Source organism: Phoenix dactylifera, unplaced genomic scaffold (assembly GCF_009389715.1).
Source record: "Phoenix dactylifera cultivar Barhee BC4 unplaced genomic scaffold, palm_55x_up_171113_PBpolish2nd_filt_p 001097F, whole genome shotgun sequence".
Taxonomy (NCBI): domain Eukaryota; kingdom Viridiplantae; phylum Streptophyta; class Magnoliopsida; order Arecales; family Arecaceae; genus Phoenix; species Phoenix dactylifera.
Window position 1 is genome coordinate 15,164 of NW_024068443.1, and position 15,749 is coordinate 30,912.

The window sequence follows — 15,749 nt, forward strand, 5'->3', positions numbered from 1 at the left end:
GGAGATGATTTCATGCAAATTCTTCCTATTATCTCAAAAAGAAGAAGAGAATACATTTTATTAGCCTTATTGTATGGATCAGAACTATGAATAGTTGCTAAGATCAGAACTATGAATAGTTGCTAAGTATTCTACCTTTGGATAAATATGATATGAATCCATGCCTTTGGGTTTAAGCATTGCCAATCTTGTAAAGTAGGTTTTAAAAATGACCGATGAATCTATAAAAAGAATCTCTTCTCTAATAACAAGTAGTTACCCGAATCCTATCATCCCTTGCCCAAATGAGTGAGGGTTCAATTTTATTCGAATTAGAGTTAGCTCTCAATCCCTTCTAATTCGGGAAAAAAAGAACCAAACTTGTAAACAAATTTTAATTCAAGCTTGTCTTCATGCTTCATTCAAGCTTGAATTAATTTCTCACTCGATTTAAATTTTTTAATGAGACTCATGTTTAGCTTGGTTTGAAAATAAATTGGAACCAAACTCAAAATAGCGCTTGGTAAATCAAGCTTGATGTCAACTTTCAAGATTGAAATTGACTTCAAATTGAGTTTAATCATATTAGGGCTGATCAAGATCGGCTGGATGAGTCAGAGATCTATATGGCTCCAATATATTTATCATGAGCTCATGAATTGGACGTGTCTAGCTACTCCTTATTGTACAAAGTAAAATGCTATATATCATCTACATCATTTCAAAATGTGTCTTAGACTTAGCTATTCAGAAACTTAGGGTAAACTTGTGACTGCAGGTTTGTTTGGATATTTATATAGAATTGGACTGAAAATTATGCAAAAATCGAGCTTGTTAATCTATCTGACTTTGCATTTCTATGAGCTAGTCTCAGCTTTTGGGTTGTAGAGAGAGAAGAAAAAATTCTCATAAATTTTTATTTTTTTAATCCATAATTTAGGTTGAAAGATGGGTGGTTGATAAGCGCTCCAACGGACAAACCCAGCAGAATTTTTGGAATATTCAAACAGTTTTTTTCTTCGAATTTGTGTCCAAACCAAGGGGTTCATGCAGATCTCGGGATATTCTTGGTGGACGTGGCAAATGGCTCATCTTCCTTCCCCCGGCCACCGAAAACTGATCACAGCACCGGTCACCCAGTCATCTCTCGACACGTACGCAAATTCACGTGCCTCGTTACGCCACCAAGATAGAACGTACTCCCGTGGGTCCCACTCCTCCGTGGCTACGTGTCGCCGCTCCACTCGCGTCCCGACACAATTCGCTTGTTCCACCGTGATCCGCTCCTCCGCCCTGAGCTCGCCCCGCCGCCCGCTCGCCCCGCCTCCCTGGCGAAGCAATCAACCGTCCCCCTCCCTCGAACTCTTGCCGCAGTTCCCCGTCGATCACGAGCCACCCTCTAGGGTTCCCCCCCAAAAAACGTTTCCTTCCCGCCCTCAAATTCTACTAGGCTTCCAAAAGCTCAGATCTTTCTCACGCTAGGGTTTCGATTCCGTTCGATTACCCTCGAATTCCACCTCCATGGTGCTGATCTCCGAGATCACGGAGGAGGCTGCGAAGAAGGATGGTGAGCCGAAGGAAGGAGATGGGGAGCTGGAAGAGGAGGAGAAGACCGAGGAGGGGCCTCCAGAAGAAAGAGCGGAAACGGAGGAGAGAGCTCAAGAGCCGGCGGGAATCGATGCAGGCGAGTTGGCCGCGCCGCCGGCTGATCCCAAGGAGGATGCCCCGCCGCCTGCCGGGAAGATGCTCTATAACGAGTACGCCCTCCGGGTGGCCTACATCATGCGGAACTACCTCTACATGCGGCAGGGAGGGGCCACAGCGGCCGCCGCCGGCGGCGGCGGCGGCGGGGCGGCGGGGGAGGAGAGGTGCCGGGCGATGATGGAGGTGTTAAGGAAGGAGAGCGGGAGGTGGGCTGTGTCGAGAGTCGTGTTGGAGCACACCCACCCGCTCGAGCCGCCGCCGGACCCCGCCGGAGCGCTCGCCGGCGGCGGGCTGATGCCGAGGTTGGACATGGAGTTCGATTCCATCTCGGCGGCGAAGGCATACTATAGTACTTACGGTGAGAAGATGGGGTTCAAGGCACAGACGGGCTCCGGGAAGCGGTCCAGGGGTAATCGGATTTTGATCATGCAGAGGTTCTTATGCTCGAAGGGGAGTTATCCTCCTTATGGAAATGCTGCCGATGGTGCTGCGAGGAAGAGAAAGCGTGGTCCTTATAAGAAGAGAGCCCAAAAAAATGCAGAAGAAGCTCAGAAAGATGGTGAAGTGGTAGAGGTAATCCAGGTTGAGAGCTCGACTGAGAAGGCAGGGGCAGTTGGTGATGAGCATGGAGGGGAGGTCCAGAGTGGTCAGCTGAAAAAAGGAGCAGTTTTCGTGGAGAAGGATATGACGCCAAAAGAACCAGCAACAGAGATCAATTCCAGAAAGGATTCAGCTGTAGCGGGCAAGGGCCAGGATGGTGGGAAGGTACCCTTGGTATCGAATCCTGCTCAATCTCGGTTGCTGAGAGAGCTTGGGATACGAGTGTCACGTTACACCCACGAGGAGAGGAGGGATATAATTCTCAAGTACATGCAGAAGAGGAGCAATAGACAAGTTGTGGATAGATCCATTAAGGTACTTTCTCAAATTTCCTACTGCCTATTGAGAACAGATGCACTGCATTAGGGGGGCGAAAAAAGTAATCTTGGTCGTATAGAATTTGGTTTAATGAATAAAGATTAGATTCTCTCTTTACAAGATCTTAGGAATGCTTATTAAATATGCAATTGAATGTAACTCTGTTTTGTCAAAATTTTGTTATTTACTTGACTAGCTCATGTATGCATTTCTACAGATTCCTTCCCGGCAAGCTTTGGCAGAAAGAAGGCAGCGAGGTGCTGGAGGGAAATTTCTTAGTAAAGAAGAGATGCAGGTAATATTTGTTCTTTTGGAAGTCTTAAATCTAGAGTGTATGCTATGCATCTGAAATTTGAGAGAAATGTTTACCATCTGCCTCTTTCTCACCTACATATCTCTTAAACCTTTCATATGATTCATGCCAAAGAGTACCTAATATAATGTTGTGCCTGCTTTGCATTTGCATGTTAGCATGCTTGTGGGTAACCCTTTTTCTTTGCAAAAATAGAAATCAAGATTGCTTTATACTGAAGAATGGTCAACTTTATTAGAATGACTATTTTGGCACATTAAATAGGTCCCAAACACTATGAAGCCTCTTGGATTTGCATGCTGTTGCTGATAATGATATTAGGCAACAGTGGTTGGTTTAAAATATATACCAAATGAAAATCTTGGAATGATAAGCCATAAACTAACACAAGGTACTTGACTGTCTATACTATCGTATACAAGTGAGGAATGACAGCTAAATTAATCAGGCATCAAATAATCATGGGCAAAGTATGGAAGTGATTTCACAAATATTAACATCTCAACTTTATGTATGACTACTAGATTAATTATTTTACTCTCATATGGTCTATTTCGTGTCATCATATTGGTCTATTCTTAAGGATCAAATGTAGATATGATGACAAAGATCTGTAGAAATACAAATGATTGACCATATTTCCATCATTATCATCATTCGATATGTAATGATAACTTCTTTTGTGTGTAAGATAAGTTATGGTTGTTTCTTTCTTCTTTGAGATCGAACTTTATAAGGTATCATAAAAGTGAGTTTAATATTCCTACTAACAAAGTAATACATAATTTTAAATGTGCTCAACAAAACATGATTCGCCTCTTTAAATATGTTGCTTCAATTTCCTTTAAGGCAGAATATTGCTCTGATTCTTTACAAATGATTGTAGGAATACAAAGATTTACTTTTAGCTTCTCGAGCTTAAGTTTCTTTTCATTTTAATCTTAGAAATTGCTCTGAGTTGAGTTGTATTTATAAGCTGATGTCATGAGTATCCATGTGACATTTTATTTGTCAGGTGAAAATCATGTGACAATATAAGTGACTAAGTGAGGCCTGCCATTGCTTTAAAATCTGAATTGTTCTTCGAACTGGAAAAATGACCGGGTAAGGGTCACTAGTTCAACTGTCAGATCGTTTGGAAATGAACTATGATATCATCATTACATAATAGGCGTATTAATTATTAATAAAAGTATAAGAACATATAATTAGAAGTATGTGAAAAACATTAAAAACTTCTAATTTATACTCATCACATTAATAGCAATTTTCAGTGCTTTTTGCATTCACACATGACTTAATGATAATGCATGATATCATGATATCTGCAATTGATGAAGAAATGGTTATGGAGGGCCATGTATATTTTGTGCCTGCTCATAGTGAGATTGAGCTAATTGCTGGTGCTGCTGGACGATTGCAGCTGTATAGGGCTGGGGTAAACAGCAGAGCTCTTGAAGTAATAATCATCAAAGATCTATTACTATAGGTCTCAAATAATATAGGAAAGTTCTAGTGTTGTCTTCAGAAGCTGTTGGAGACGTCTTTTTTCAGTATTACAGTATGTAACAGAGTCCGGTTGAGATATATATAGTTAAATGAAAAAGGAATTTCGTATTGTATTGCACCACGAAGAGTTTCTTGTATTTATTTTCTGCATCGTTGAAGTTTCATATGTTGATACTCATGCAATTCACACATTGTCATAAGGTGACATGCTAAGTTTGTTTACATACTGATCTTAATATGCCCACCTTCTCGTTCAAAGGACCCCTTTTTTCAAGAAGAAATTGAAGAAACCAGTAAGTCCTTCCCCTATCAATCTCTTTATGGATGCATAGTTCTCATCCATTGAATTCCCAGTCTTACATCTCTCGAAATATACCCTCACACTCTACCCTTGCACTCTTCCCAAATTGCTACTTTGCCATCATTTTAAACTTCGTTAGAGAAAACTCAATTCTCATCTTAGAGACATGTTAGGATCAAGCACTGACCATTACACCAAAAGCGACCGCTGATAGTGAAGGCGCTACTTTATTTTCTTAAACCGCACCAGCCAGCGCCTCGAGTCGGCTACTGGGCGACACCAAGCCATGGGTTCAGGGACCCCACCTGGGGTATAACCTACCTACTAACCGGCGCATCCACGCTGGCAGGCGGCAGGACTGACTCGGCTAACCCGACCTCCGCCAACGTTAACTCGGCCCCCAGGTCTCCGCCAATAATCTTCCCTTCCCAGCGCGATGTCCGGGTTTCGAACTCGAGACCTCTGGCTCTGATACCAGTTGTTAGGATCAAGCACTGACCATTACACCAAAAGCGACTGCTGATAGTGAAGGCGCTACTTTATTTCCTTAAACCGCACCAGCCAGCGCCTCGAGTCGGCTACTGAGCGACACCAAGCCATGGGTTTAGGAACCCCACCTGGGGTATAACCCACCTACTAACCGGTACATCCACGCTGGCAAGCGGTAGGACTGACTTGGCCAATCCGACCTCCGCCAATGTTGACTCGGCCCCTCAGGCCTCCGCCAACAAGACCCTTGACCCATTGATGCTGATAATTTTGCCAAAATGCCCCAACCTAATCATCTAAGCATGACAAAATGAAGACATATTCTCTTTTTCTATGGTTATAGAGCCCAAAATGAAGCTATACCACTCTTCCCAATCATCATATTCTCATATGAGAAATAGAAGGAAAGGTGTCACGGAGTGAGGGTTGGACTCACAGTCTCTTTGATGCCTATCCAATATTCCCTTTTTCACTATCTTGGCTGGCCACCACCATGCCAAGTGAATTTCGAGGGGAAAAGAGAGGTTTGGCTTGAGGTTGGCCTCAAGATCTAAGGTGTTGAGGTGTTATGGAGAAGAGTGGCTTGTCTCAAGGTGATGTGGAGAACCGTACCTGAAAATTGGTGAGAAGTGAGGATTTGTATCAACAGAGAACTAGCTAGTTCATTGAAAATCAGAACAGTTTAACCGGTCATTGGTTAAACTGTTAGTCTGAGCAGTTCTCATAAACTATAACATTATTATAAAAAAAGTTTCAGGGGTTAATTTGCACTGCAGGCTTAGCTGATCGACAGTTCATGAGGTTCAATTAGCTAGTCCAGTTCGGTTTCTAAAACATCAAGGTCCACTTTCCTCCACATTTTTCATAATAGACTCAAAATTTATATATTAGGTTACTTGAAGTAGATTCATATTGCAAAAGGTAAGAGACAGTACCATCATTTGGGGATGAACATCATGACGCACAATTTGTACCATCCTTAAAAATTCTCTATTGAGGACTTACTAGACATGGTGATGCCGGAGCGTCTAGGGTTTGACTTGGTGATGTGTGGGTTTGAGTACCACATTGGGCACCAACTATCTATTTAGGAAATTTTAAGTTTGTAAACTTTAGGAAGTTCTGATGCTAGTGAACTTTCCTTTTGAAAATCTTTGATGTTATTGAAAAATTTTAATAGTTAGAATTATATTAGACTTGGAGAAGGCCGAACTTGGAAAAAGTTCCTAGGGTTTATATTGTACTATAAGTACCCTTGGGGGCTCCTAGGTGTCTTGGAGTAATTGAGGTACTGAATTGGTGAATTGTGGCTACCTTTCCTCTCTATTCTTTCTCTCTCTCCTCCCTTTGGGTGGATTCGTAGGGTTTGTTAGTGGGTGCATGTGAGAGTTGTATTTGGTAGCTGTCCAAGATGGTGATTCGGTCTTGGAAGAGATAGACCTACCCATCGTGCATCCTCCAGCAACTGTCCGTCTTCATCGAAAGCTAATCAGTGCATGGATTTGTTGCTGCCGTTGTTTAAGCTCCGACATCTCGTGTTGTACATGCCGGAGTACAGTTTCTACCTCACCACAATCGGTTCCATCGGCATCCTCTTCATTTCTTTTATTTTAAGGGTGCATTCAAGACCTCCCAGCATCACATATCTAGTTAGGTCAAAGCTGAGGCTCTTTTTTTTTTTTTTTGCTAAGGAGCCGAGGCTCTTTAATAGAGCCATTTTTATGATGTAAAGTAGATGGTTTAGGATTAGATGAGCTTTAAGTTTAAAATTGAATTTTGGATGTCTTTTTTTGGATTTTCCCCTTATTTTAGGTATAATCACAACTATAATTTTTCTTGAATACACAAGTCTACTGGAGATGCAAGGTCCACATAGTGACATGTTTTGACCAAATTATTTTATTTTGGAGGTCTCGTGATGTGATTGGGGGTATAAAAATGTCATATTTTTGTTTGAGGGATAGGATCAATGTTACTTGGACATGCGAGTCCGGCTTTGAAATGCCATGTTGGCACATATTCTTGAGCTGATACATGTGAAACACATGGAATACGCACCACATGCGACATTTTCAAGATTTTAGGTGTTGCGAAGAATTAGACTTTCTTGAAGGTGAGTCCAACATGGCTTCTTGCCAAATCCAATAGGCAAGAGAGAGAAGGCTGCTTCCCTATTGTTGCTTAAGGGATGAGAATGAACAAAAGAGTGTGACATCGATGCCGCCCACCTCTATTTCCCTATCGAAGGGTTCCTTCGCCGCTTGTTTTCCTTGCTATGGGGAAGGGGAACAGAGAAATGATGCGATGCAAATCCATATCCTTGTCTAGAAGGGATCTTGATGTTTCTAATGGCCAAAAGCCTATATTGCCTGCAAAGGTTTAAGGAAAAAGCCAATATATCCTTTTCATATCATAGTATTACAAATCTTTCTATTTTAAAAATAAAAAAGGTTACATATTTCCGGATGTAAAGAAATAATAGGAGGGTGGTATTTCAGCTTGTAACTTTCTATGTGATGTTTATATACATAGAAATATTAACAAAGAATCTTGATCAAAAGTTTTTGAAATATAGAAATTTAAAAGAAAATGATTTCTTCCAATCAATTAGTATTCTTATTAATATTATGTTTTAATAATCCACTTAATATTTTTATTTATAATATTATAAAGAATCTATTTAAATTTGTTTATTTATTTTTTTCTACGTATCCCCTATCTTTTCCTTTTCATCTTGCTGAGTCAGAGACTCGGGCATTAGAATGTGATTCCTGTGTCCGTGTCCATGTCCATGTAACATTGGCTAGGGTTAGGTTAGCTATACCAATGGTTTAGATCAAATTTGGGTTTCTTAAGATCAAGGTTGTCACGGGTAGCTGCCCAAGCAACTAAATGGTCTTGCCTAGGCACTTTGATGACCCAAATGCCTATGTTCCTGCTTCTTTCTAAGCCTTTAAGCAAGGCGGTTGCCTAAGTGCCTAGGTTGGTGCCCTCGTTGCCTAGGGGCTGCCTTCATCTCAGGCTGTTGATTTATTGAAAACATCGATTTTTTAATTAGCTATATCTTTAAGTAAAAAAAAAAAAATGTGCAAGAGAGAAAGAAGTTGAGTCCATTTAGTTTTAGATACTTCAGATTGCTTAATAGAAAAGTTATTACTTGTTAAATTAAAGATTTCATTATTTCATAACACAAATAGTTGGAGAAATTTATTATTTAGAACTACCCTCAACGGTTTGTGTAGCCATTAAATACTATTCCTTAGTTGAGATCTGTTGACTTTGTATACCATTCCGTTGTAATTGTAAATAAACAATCTTATCGTAGATCCATTGTGATCTTGAAAGTATCTAAAAATGGAAACAGCAACCCTAGTCGCCATCTCCATATCTGGATTACTTGTAAGCTTGGAAAAGAACAAAGGAACTACACTACGTTCTGCAGGCAGCGCGAAAGAGAGAAAATGCGATGGCAAAGGCCAATGGGTCGGTCGAGAATAGAAGAAATTCTCAATGACGAAGAGAGGCTACGCTCGCTAAGCAGCTCAGAAGAATGGTGCGCGAAGGTGCAATTGAGCGACCGTCTTGAGCTGAACTTGACATCAGGTACAGTTCCCATCCTATAGCCGAAGTTGATTTTGGTTCCGATAAAGCTTCCAATTCTGTTAGTGATTAGTGATCCCGGGAACCGAGGGCGGTGGGTGGGGAAGGGTTTTACCTACTATTGGATTTGAACTAATGACTCTCGCCGTATGAAAGCGATACTCTAACCGCTGAGTCAAGTAGGTCAAGCTGAGTCAAGTTATCAATATGATATTCATTGTTATCCTTTTTGTGCACTATATTTGACTCTTTATACATGAAATACATACAATTAATAATTTTTAGGAATTATGTCACTCAGAGCCTCAAACACTTCTCTAGCTGTCTAGGCATTCTGCCTAGATGATTTGACAAGTAACAATCTTTGGTAGGATTAAGAAGTTATCATGGACTATGTATTTATGGGTAAGGCTGCCTCCAAAATTTTGAATTATTATGAAATTAATGATAAATCTGGTTTACTTCTATTTCCATCCATTTATTCTTCTTTATTTTGTCTCCCTACTGAGCTTGAGGAACCCTTTGTTTGTTCCATTTTGTTGGTATAATTGCCACTTGAACATTCTAATGTTTCTCCTTGCTGATTTTCAGGAACAAAGATCAGAAATTAGTTCAAAACTTTCAATCCAACATAGAACTCACATCTTATCTTAAATTAGATCTAGCCTGTAATGGAGTTGATCTTTGATTCAGTTTACATTATATTGGGTTCCATTCCAGCTTTACCCCATCATGATGATGCATATGTGCATCTTCTATTTAGTCATATGATGACCAAAAAAAAGTTTCTTTTCATTGTCATCTCCACTTCTTCCAACTCTTCCTTTGAAAGAGTAGGGTTAAAAAATAACACTAGCTAAGTGTAAGTGTATCTATCACTCTATATTAACAGTTGAAATATCTATTACTCTACATTAACAGTTGAAAAAAATTAATCATATAAGGTGGTCACAGCCATTGATGCCTCCTTTCATGTGCATCACATTGTCCATGACCTAATGTAAATATAACCCAAACCCTGGAGTGCTTCTTTTTCTGTCTTTACATCTCTACAGCGCTCACAGTTGTTCTCAATCAATTGTCATGGCTCTATCCATCTTACTGTTTCCCATAACCGTGATACCTTGCCTATCCCTCTTTTTGGCCAATGTTAGGTGGGATCATAGATCCATCAAATACTTCATTTCTACTATTTTAATGAGAGGCGCCCATGTGATTGAACTTTTTTGTTTGTAGCTGATTTCCTTTCTGCAGCCTAACTTTTATAGCTGATTTGCCATCTATAGGCGGACATCTAGAGTCTCAATGCCACTGGGAAGAGGAAAAAAGAAAGCTATACATGTGCAAGTTTTTCCCCCTCTCACTGTACCATAAGTTATGCTCCCATGTCTCCTCTTTTCCTTCTTAATCACGTACATCACATGTTGGTTCTACTCTTATATATTGCTACATGCATCACATGTGCTGGGTTCTAGTTAATACTAAAGTGTCTTTCTTATTCAGTTCCATATCTTTATGGGCCTCTAAATAGGACCATTACCCTGTCATTTTCCTACTGTATTCATGAATATAGTTCTTTTACCTTGTTCTTATATTTATTTACTTGTACATGCTTATGTTTAGGGATAAAGCTCGTGGCTCTTAATTACAAGGCTGAAGTTTCTAGCCTTCCTCTAGACTCTAGCATGCTATTTCTCCAAATAGTTGGGATAAGGTTTGGTAGTTACGGTTATGGTTATATTTAATTTCTTGCACTTTAGCTTCTACACAGCTTGAATGGGAAGAAATGGGTCTGTTCTGGGACTCCCCTTTTTTTTATTGGTTAATCATCATATTCTCACCATGCATATTAATTAGCTTGTGTTTAACTATCAATTTTCTGCTAACTTGTAATTGTAAATAAATGAAGACAAGTTTGATTTGGGCAAACTTGGCCATTCCATTCAGTTGCTGGAGAAAATACACCCTAATAATCTGAATGTGTATCATGAGATGAATCTGGCCAACATCTTCAGATGAACCTTCTGCCTTTTTCTTTTTCTTGGATAAATGCAAGATGGTACACTCAAGATCTGCAACTCCGCCTGTATTGACTTTGCCTGTATACCATAGATAGAGGAATGGCCTTATGGTTAGCTAGTGCATCCTGTAGAGTAACTCTTTATGGTACATTGTTATTTTTCTAAAGTCTGCTGTGTATGCCATGTTTTACTGTATTTTTATTTCATCCATGTGATTGTCTTTGATGTACTGTTGTGGAGCTTGATTGTACTGGAAAAATAATTGATACTTTGACTAGTACATCAGTTTAATAAATTGTTAAGTGTGTGTTGCATTTTAGAGGTTCCTAAATAGTTGTTTTAGATGTATCAGCAGTGGGATTTTCTGCGTCAGTCATCTTATTAATGCTTCTTAATATTTCATTCATATAATGCTTTTTATTTGTGAACTCTTTATGTTTTTTCCCTAAACCTGATGAGTTGTTTTAGACCTTGAATAGACAGGAGGAACGGGCAGAAGAAGAACCAGAATTGCCTGAAGAAGTAGTTGCAAATGCTGGAGGAGTGCCAATAGTTGGTATGGTGTTTGAAAATGAAGATAAAGCTTATGAGTATTATGTCAAGTATGCTGGAAGTGTAGGTTTCAGCGTCCGTAAAGGTTGGTGGGATAGATCTGCCAGAAATTTGACTAGATCAAGGGTGTATGTATGTTCAAGAGAGGGATTTCGCCCAAAGAATGAGGCAAAGAGACCTAGACCAGAAACAAGAACTGGTTGCCTTGCACGGATGGCTATCAAAATCACATTGAGCGGTAAATATCGTGTGACTGAATTTGTGTCTGACCATAACCATCAGCTTGCAGCCCCATTAGATATTCAGATGTTAAAATCTCAGAAGCTGTTAACAAAGGTTCAACCTATAGGTTGCCAAAAGGCTAGTCTAATTCCTGCTGGATATAAAAATTATGTGCGAGCGAAGCGTGCAAAGGACATGCAGGTGGGAGATGCAGGAGCCTTGTTGGAATACTTACAGAAGATGAAAGGTGATAATCCTTCTTTCTATTATGCCATTCAAGTTGATGAATATGATCAAATGACAAATGTCTTTTGGGCAGATGCAAAGTCCATGATAGATTATCATTATTTTGGTGATGTGGTTTGTTTTGACACAAGCTATAGAGCAAATGATTATGGTAGGCCATTTGCTCTATTCATTGGCATTAATCATCATAAGCAAACTGTTATCTTTGGTGCAGCATTCCTGCATGATGAAACTGTGGGATCTTTTAAATGGTTGTTTGAGACATTCAAAACTGCAATGAGTGGAAAACAACCAAAAACAATATTGACCGATCGATGTGCAGCTATAAGCGATGCAATAGCTGCTGTGTGTCCAGGTACAATGCATCATTTTTGTGTGTGGCAAATATACCAAAATGCTGTCAAGCACTTGGCCCGTGTATTTGAAGGTTCTGAAACTTTTGTGCATGATTTCAGCCGATGTATTTATGATTTTGAGGATGAGGAAGAGTTCCTTGCAGCATGGAACTCCATGCTAGAGAAATACAATCTCAAAGATAATGAATGGTTGACTAAACTATATGAGGAAAGGCAGACATGGGCTTTGGCATATAGCCAGCATGTATTCTGCGCAGACATAAAAAGCACACTACGAGAGGACACTTTAAGTACAGTTCTAAAGGAATATTTATACTCAGAAAAAGATCTATCACAATTCTTTAAACTATATGAGATGTTAGTAGAGGAGCGACGATATGCAGAAGTGCAAGCTGATTATCATGCAAATCAAGGTACTCCTAGAATACCTCCTTTGAGGTTGTTGTGGCAGGCTGCAAATGAATATACACCTGCAGTGTTTGAAATGTTCAGAAGGGAGTTTGAATTGTTCATGGATTGCATGGTTTACAGTTGTGGTGAGGTTGGAACATTGTCTGATTATGAGGCTACTGTCAAGGATAAAACTAAAGAGCACTTTCTTAGGTTTGACTCATCAGATGGTTCTGTCATATGTAGCTGCAGAAAGTTCGAGTCTGTTGGGATTCAGTGTTGTCATGCACTGAAAGTACTTGATTTTAAAAATATTAAAGAGCTTCCACCACAATATATTTTAAAGAGGTGGAAAAAGGATGCTAAAGCTGCAAGCATCAAAGGGAGTCATGGTTTTATGCTTGATGGTGACCCTAGAACATCTCAACTAAATCGTTATAGCTCTCTTTGCCGGATATTATATAAAATTGCAGCAAGGGCTGCAGGGAACGAGGACACATTTACATTAATGGTTAACCAATCAGATCAGCTTCTTGAACAAGTTGAGCAAATTTTGCAAGCGAGGCTTCTTGAAAAACCATCCCTTGATAATGCCCCAAGGGTTCAACATAATAATCTTATTGAGAGTGGAGATGTCCATCATGATAGAAACAATGAAACCCAAAAGGTTAGTGGGAGAAAGAGGAATAATGGAGGTGTACGCCGCAGACATCAAAGTGAGCAGGAGATAAGCAAAAGGCAAAAAATCAGGAAAGGTTTGTGTATATCTTGCAAAGTTTTATATGTTCATCCCTTTTTTACAAGTTCATGTAGGCTTTTAAGTTGGCTTATAAAATGATTGGTCATAGGACAACCTGAGGAGGCGGAAGTTGCACCAAGGGACAATGAACCACATGTAGTACCAAACACGATTCCCTCTCAACCAAGAAATCCTTCTAATCAGTTCCTTGCACCAAATCATTTTATGCAGGTGAATTTTGGTTTGCTTGGATAAATGGGACTTTAACATTATACTTTACATTGTATTAAATGTTTAAGTACTCTATGTATTCTGGGTCATAGGGTCCTTATGTAACTGCTCATCAATTTGGACTTGGCACAACCCAAGGTTTTCATCCCTTGACCCAATTTGGTCAGGTTAGTGTAGATTGAACTATGTATCGGACATTTTTTTTTATCATTGGATTTTAATGTATTTATATATAATGCAGGATTCTCCAGCTTCTGCTTTACAGCAGCAACCATTCCATGGCAGTGCCCACTTGACTCAGGTCATTACGTTCTTGACATAATATCCTTGTTTCATTAACTTGTGTTTAGTAAAATTGCTCTATTGCACTGTACCTTTGCTTGAGAGGTGTCGCCACCTCCCTGTTTGCATGCTCTTTCTCCATTCCCTTTTTCTTTATTTTCAGTTGTGCCCATTTTCTTTGTGAATGCCTGTGTTCTCTTACATGATTTGAAGAGTAACTACTTGGTCAGGCAGTGTCACCAGGCAGTGGTCAACCTTTAGGTTTATTGTATCAGTTTCAAATATCTTGACTATACTAACCTGGATAATCTTTTGAGAATGTGTTGCAGGGTTACTCGGCTCCTGATATACATGCCCTACAATTTGTCGGGAGCAATCCCCAGCTCGACCGCCAGGGTGGTGATCAAGGGCACTGTGCTATTCCAGTGTGGGATTTTCTATGATGTATGTTTCACTATTCGATATTTCAATAATCCTTGTCCATTTTTTTTTGTTCTTTGGCCCATTGTTTCTTTTGATCAACTGGATTAATTTAAGAACCATCTGTCCGTAATGTTATGGACAGTAAATAATAGCTATTAAAAACATAGTTTGCTTGTGGAGGAGGCAGAGATTTTTTTTTTTTTAAAAAAAGCTAGCATAAGTGTAAACATGAAGCCTAATTCTGACTAATTCATATCAGTGTGTGAATCCTTATTGGGCAATCATTCGATTAAGTGTACATCTGATGGTATTGACAGGTCTATTACCAAAACACTAGCACAATCTCCATCCATGGTAACTTATACAGAGATTTTCTAAGGATGTTTAATGAAGTATGCTTGCTTCTCTTATATTGACAGGTCTCTTTCAATCCTCAAAATCTTGGTTGGAGGTCTATTGTAGCATGGAAGGAAAAGATTTTCTTGTTTCGATGTCTGTAATTTATCTTGTCACATCTTCCACCTGACGCATGCAGGTGAAATTCTGTACAGCAAACTTCAGATGTGAGAGGTGCATAATCAGCAAGTACTAGGTATATTTGGAGCCAAAAACTGAAAATCAAAAGATACAGAAATCAGGGCATACAGATCAGTAGGTACCCTCCAGAGTTGTAAGGCTCTGATTTCCCTTTTCTGCTCGTTAGCCTTTTCCCTTGTATTTTGTATACTAAAGATAAACTTTGTTGTTAATTCTCCTTGAAGTCAGCAACTTGTATTTATTTCCATGACAAATAAATCACAACTCATATACCTTGAGATGTTCATCTTCACCGACGGATCACTCATGGAGGCTGCGTGATGGTCTATATTGTTCATTCATTTGGAAAAAGTTCATTTTGGTGATTTTTTGTAATATGTTGCTTTTGCATGTGCTTAACTAGAACTACAAGCACCTATTTTTTTGTTCCTTGGGATCTAATTTTCACCTTTCAAGTTCTCTTAAAGGTTGCCCTGGGCAATAAAATGTTACCTAATGTTTTAAATTCCGGCGAACCTGGTTGTCCCATCTCATCACTATGAGAAAATGGGATCAGGATAGGGGTGGGATTTTGAAACTCATTTATGTGAGGAAAGAAAAGAAGAAAAAGAAGAAAGAGAGAAAGCAAGAAAATAAGAAAAAGGATATAAAAGAAGAGAAAGAATAAGAAAAAAAAGAAAGAAAGGAAGGAAGGAAGAAATGAAATAAGGAAGAAGGAAGGGAAGAAAGAAAGATAAAAGAGGAAAGAAAGAAGAAAGGGAAAAAAGGAAAAAGAAAGTATATATGAAGGAAGAAGAAAAAGGAAAGAAAGAATGGAAAGAAGGAAGAAGAAAAAGAAAGAAGAAAACAGAGAAAGAAAGAAGAAAGGAAAATAGAGGGTATCTGGTGGGGCATTCCACCCTTGGCCACATGGACCGGGTTGGTAGTGGCATGTTCT

At 39.4% G+C, this 15,749-nt stretch overlaps 1 protein-coding gene across 2 annotated transcripts; it reads left to right on the forward strand.

The window, feature by feature from the left end:
• The first annotated feature begins 1,226 nt into the window (after window positions 1-1,226).
• LOC103697432 (protein FAR-RED IMPAIRED RESPONSE 1-like) lies at window positions 1,227-15,237 on the forward strand. 2 transcript variants are annotated; one of them, XM_039121502.1, is made up of 8 exons: window positions 1,227-2,598; window positions 2,819-2,896; window positions 11,303-13,355; window positions 13,449-13,570; window positions 13,663-13,737; window positions 13,812-13,871; window positions 14,182-14,296; window positions 14,695-15,237. In XM_039121502.1, the coding sequence occupies exons 1-7, from the start codon at window positions 1,501-1,503 to the stop codon at window positions 14,293-14,295; spliced, it is 3,600 nt and encodes a 1,199-aa protein (XP_038977430.1). In that variant the 5' UTR covers window positions 1,227-1,500; the 3' UTR covers window position 14,296; window positions 14,695-15,237. The 2 variants fall into 2 exon arrangements, with proteins under 2 accessions (XP_038977430.1, XP_038977431.1); XM_039121503.1 differs by having other exon boundaries at window positions 14,811-15,237.
• Window positions 15,238-15,749: the final 512 nt, after the last annotated feature.